The sequence below is a fragment of the Octopus bimaculoides genome, chromosome 2, assembly GCF_001194135.2.
Source record: "Octopus bimaculoides isolate UCB-OBI-ISO-001 chromosome 2, ASM119413v2, whole genome shotgun sequence".
NCBI classification, from domain to species: Eukaryota; Metazoa; Mollusca; class Cephalopoda; order Octopoda; family Octopodidae; genus Octopus; species Octopus bimaculoides.
The window spans coordinates 94,997,835-95,001,556 of record NC_068982.1 but is presented as its reverse complement, the minus strand read 5'-3'; the positions used below and the strand labels follow the sequence as shown (position 1 = coordinate 95,001,556).

Genomic DNA, 3,722 nt, shown 5'->3' with positions numbered 1-3,722 from the left:
ATGTTTGTTTGTATATAAATTGAATGTGTGTGCGTATGTATGTGTGCGCGCGCGTGTGTTGTGCAGAGAAGTCTCTTTGAGGCCAAGCGATTTTAATCTATAGTTTTCTTTGTTTGTAGCGTAGAGAAAATGCATAAATACGGTAACAAAAAGAGATATTTGAAATGAACATGGATTATTATATTTAAACGTGCATAAAAGTAAATGGACTACATAAATTCGAATATTAAACGGATACTAAATTTATTGAAAAGACAAAGAAATACAATTTTACAGAATTGTCACACCTGAATAATATATATTTACAGACACATCTTTTGAGATCTCATATGAAAACAACTTAACATGAATATATAGACGTTTCATGAATATATAGACGTTTCGCAAGAATATTTGAAGATTTTCGATATACAAAAAAGAAATGGCTTTTCAAGACAGATTGAACTGTTTGGACAAAATCTCTTCTTTTATTACTTTGATAAAAGCTATAGAGAATTTTAATGTCATCCCCTAGAATATTCTCTGATATAATATATACATATTTAGCTGCAGAAGCATTGATATTACGACTTAGACTTATCTTGTTTGATATTTATTTGTGCTATATTTAATAAGTCAATTTAATTAAGTCATAACTCATAATTTGCTTCATACGTATTACATTCATAGCATATTAATGAACGGATATCAATTAAATTTGATTTATAAAAAGAAATAAAACATAAAACCTTAATTGATGTTTCTTCAGCGAATTTGAATTGCTATACTTAGAGATGTTAAATTTTGTTATAAAATATCAGGTGCAGCGAAAATATCGAGGACTTTAGATTGTGGAAGTTCAGGTTTAAACCCTGTCTTGTTTATCTAAAATATACTTTTTTTTTTGAAAATTAAATTGAATTAAATTAAAATATGTGAATATGAAAAAAGCCAATAATATAGAACTAATTTTCAGGAAAAGAAAACCTCATGTTATTTTTCAGAATAAACATTCAAAATTCGCTTATTTGAATAAGATTCGAGAAACGTAGTTTAAGAATGAGCATTACATTTATTATAATTGAAAGCCACATAAAACTTTTAAAAAAAACGTATCTTTTGCTATGCACTGCCGTTTTCAACAAAAGCCAAATCAATATTACAAATTTATTTCAATTTAGTTGAAACTCAGTTTTGTGTGTCATTCGGAATTGCTTGCATTTCGTTGTTAGAAATGCTTTGGGCTGGAACATCTTGTTCAGTCGTTCGTGGACGACAGAAGTCAACAATAATACATTTGCATGTCTTAAGAAGTAATTCACGAAGATGATAACGAAATGTTGGGGACACAATAAAATAAATATAGAAACGACAAGCATAATTTAGATTATTAACAATGCTAAAGTATGAAATAATCTTTGTGAATCGTCTGTTACCAAATGTCATCGCAACTCTGCTGGCATTATTTAATAAAGTCAGCACTATTGTAGCAAATGTTATAGTTGTTACCATGGTCGTTAAATCAAACCCCATGTCAGTGGGGCAGATCCTTTCATTTGTTGGATTATTAATCACTGTATTTGGTTTATAATTGGTAACGATCGTGGTTGTGTTGGCATTTTGTCGTAAATTCGGCTGGAGACATCTTAGAGAGCGGCGAGTTTGGCAATCGTACCACATGTACAAAAGAAGTCGAAATAAAAGAACGACAAAACAAATAGTCGGAAGTAAAACAACAATGATAGTGTCAATAATATTCAATTTATGATAATAATTCGCGCTACCTGGCCACAAACCACATAGGTTACTTTGTTCATCTACGCCAAATATCCATGCAATGTGCAGATAAAAGGCAAGTGCTAAAATCGCCAGTCCAATTGAAATCAGGCGTGCACGAAATGTTGTTTTTATTCGCCATTGGGAAGAGGGGTGAACCAAATCAAGATATCGTTCTATAAGTAAGCAGACTAGATACCATGGTGATAGGAATATACTAACGAAGTTACAAAGAATTATTATTTGACACCAGCCATATTTGTTGTATATGTCAATTCTCTGTCTCGGAAGCCAAGTCATCAATAATATGGTAATGAGGACACCGTTATCAACAACTGCTAACGCCATCATAGAATGTGTAGCTGGAATTCGTTTAATACTAGTGTAATAGAACGTTAACATTGCCCAAATGTTACCAAACACGCCAAAAGCTATAACTGTCGGCGTGCCATAAAGTTCTAAAGCCTCTCTAAGTGGATCTCTCTGGTAAATAAATTGTTGATAGTTAGTGTTGTTTGAGTACGCCATCGTAACACTGCTGTTATTTGACGGTTTGTTTAAGAGGATACCTGAAAGAGAAAAATCAGAAGATAAAAAGTAAAATTTCACAATCCGGTTAGTTGATTCATGTTAAATCTCTAATAAATTCCAACAATATGAAATGGGTAGCATTCTTGAGGGTGATTAAACTTTATGTCGCAATTAATAATAGAAACTCTACATTAAAACTCATTGCATTATATCATATCTTTGTTAAAATCTGGATAGGTAAATAATTTGTGCTATATTAGCAAAGGATATTAGTTAATATAGTGTACTCAATAGTTACGTTATAATAATAAAGAGAATGGCTGATCAAAGAAAATTTATGATACAATTATTTAGAACTTTAAAAATGAAGCCTACTCACCTATGTCGGAGCAATAATTTCACCAAAATATATAACAGTTTTTCATTTATATTAGTACTGGAATCATCTCATTGCTACACTGGTTTCTTAGATGTCCTACATAAATTTAGAAATTATAGTAAAATTATTCAAGTTATGTCAAACTCATTTATAATTAAATTTAAAGAGTATAAAACACAATTATAATAATTTCCAAAGTAAACATTAAATTTTGGTGAAATGACTGTAATGAATCTGCTATATGAATTACATTAATATTTCGGGATAAGCTTTTAGCAAAGGTAGAAAGCATGAGAGATAACTGAATCAGGTGAGAGCTGGAAAGAAAATATGTAAAATAGTTATGTCTCTTCATTTTCGTGTTGAAATTTTGTAGGTGCACCGATAATCCTTTTAGAAGGATTTTAGGTGCACATTGAAGACAATGGAATATTGAAATCTTACATGAAATAAGTTCGACAGTAGATTATAAGCCAAGGTGCACAAATTATACGGGAACAAAATTCTCGAAAGATGTAACTAAAACCAGAAATTGTTAAGTTGATGTGAGCAGGTTTTATACGTAATTATTCTTGGATAGGCAATTTCAACACCTCATCTCCATTTGCACTTCAAGCTCCCACAAATGGGAATAAGGTGTTGAATTTGCTATTCAAGGCGGCTAGAAGCGGGACCAAATTCAGCAGGTGTAAATAGATAGAGAATGAACTTCATAATGAAAAGTACAAATGAAGTATAAACAAAGCATAAAATAGTTATCCTAGTATATCAATAAGTGATATGTTTAGGAATTGCTTTCCCGTGTTGTGTATAAATGCTCAGTGCCTAAGCGCGTGAGATAGAGTAAATGCAAGGCGTATACGCCGATTGACATATATTAATGGGTGTGTACAATAAGGGCTCAGGTATGTTTACCGCTAAAAGTCCGGCTTGAAGTGCAAATGGGAATGAAGTGTTGAAATTGCCTATCTAAGCAGGCTAGAAGCGGTACTCGATTCAGCAGGTATAGACAGATAAAAATGGAATATATATATATATATATATATATATATATATA

At 31.5% G+C, this 3,722-nt stretch overlaps 1 protein-coding gene across 10 annotated transcripts in view; it reads right to left on the bottom strand.

Annotated features, from left to right (window-relative positions):
• Positions 1-226: 226 nt before the first annotated feature.
• Positions 227-3,722, bottom strand: part of LOC106883318 (uncharacterized) — a 351,443-nt gene continuing 347,947 nt past the window's right edge. For all 10 annotated transcript variants that reach the window (XM_014934300.2, XM_014934321.2, XM_014934292.2 and 7 more), the window contains 2 exons: positions 2,666-2,761; positions 227-2,324 (listed from right to left, as the gene is read on the bottom strand). In XM_014934300.2, the coding sequence (XP_014789786.1) occupies positions 1,168-2,283 (1,116 nt within the window). In that variant the 5' untranslated portion in view covers positions 2,284-2,324; positions 2,666-2,761 and the 3' untranslated portion in view covers positions 227-1,167. The remainder of the gene's footprint in view (positions 2,325-2,665; positions 2,762-3,722) is intronic.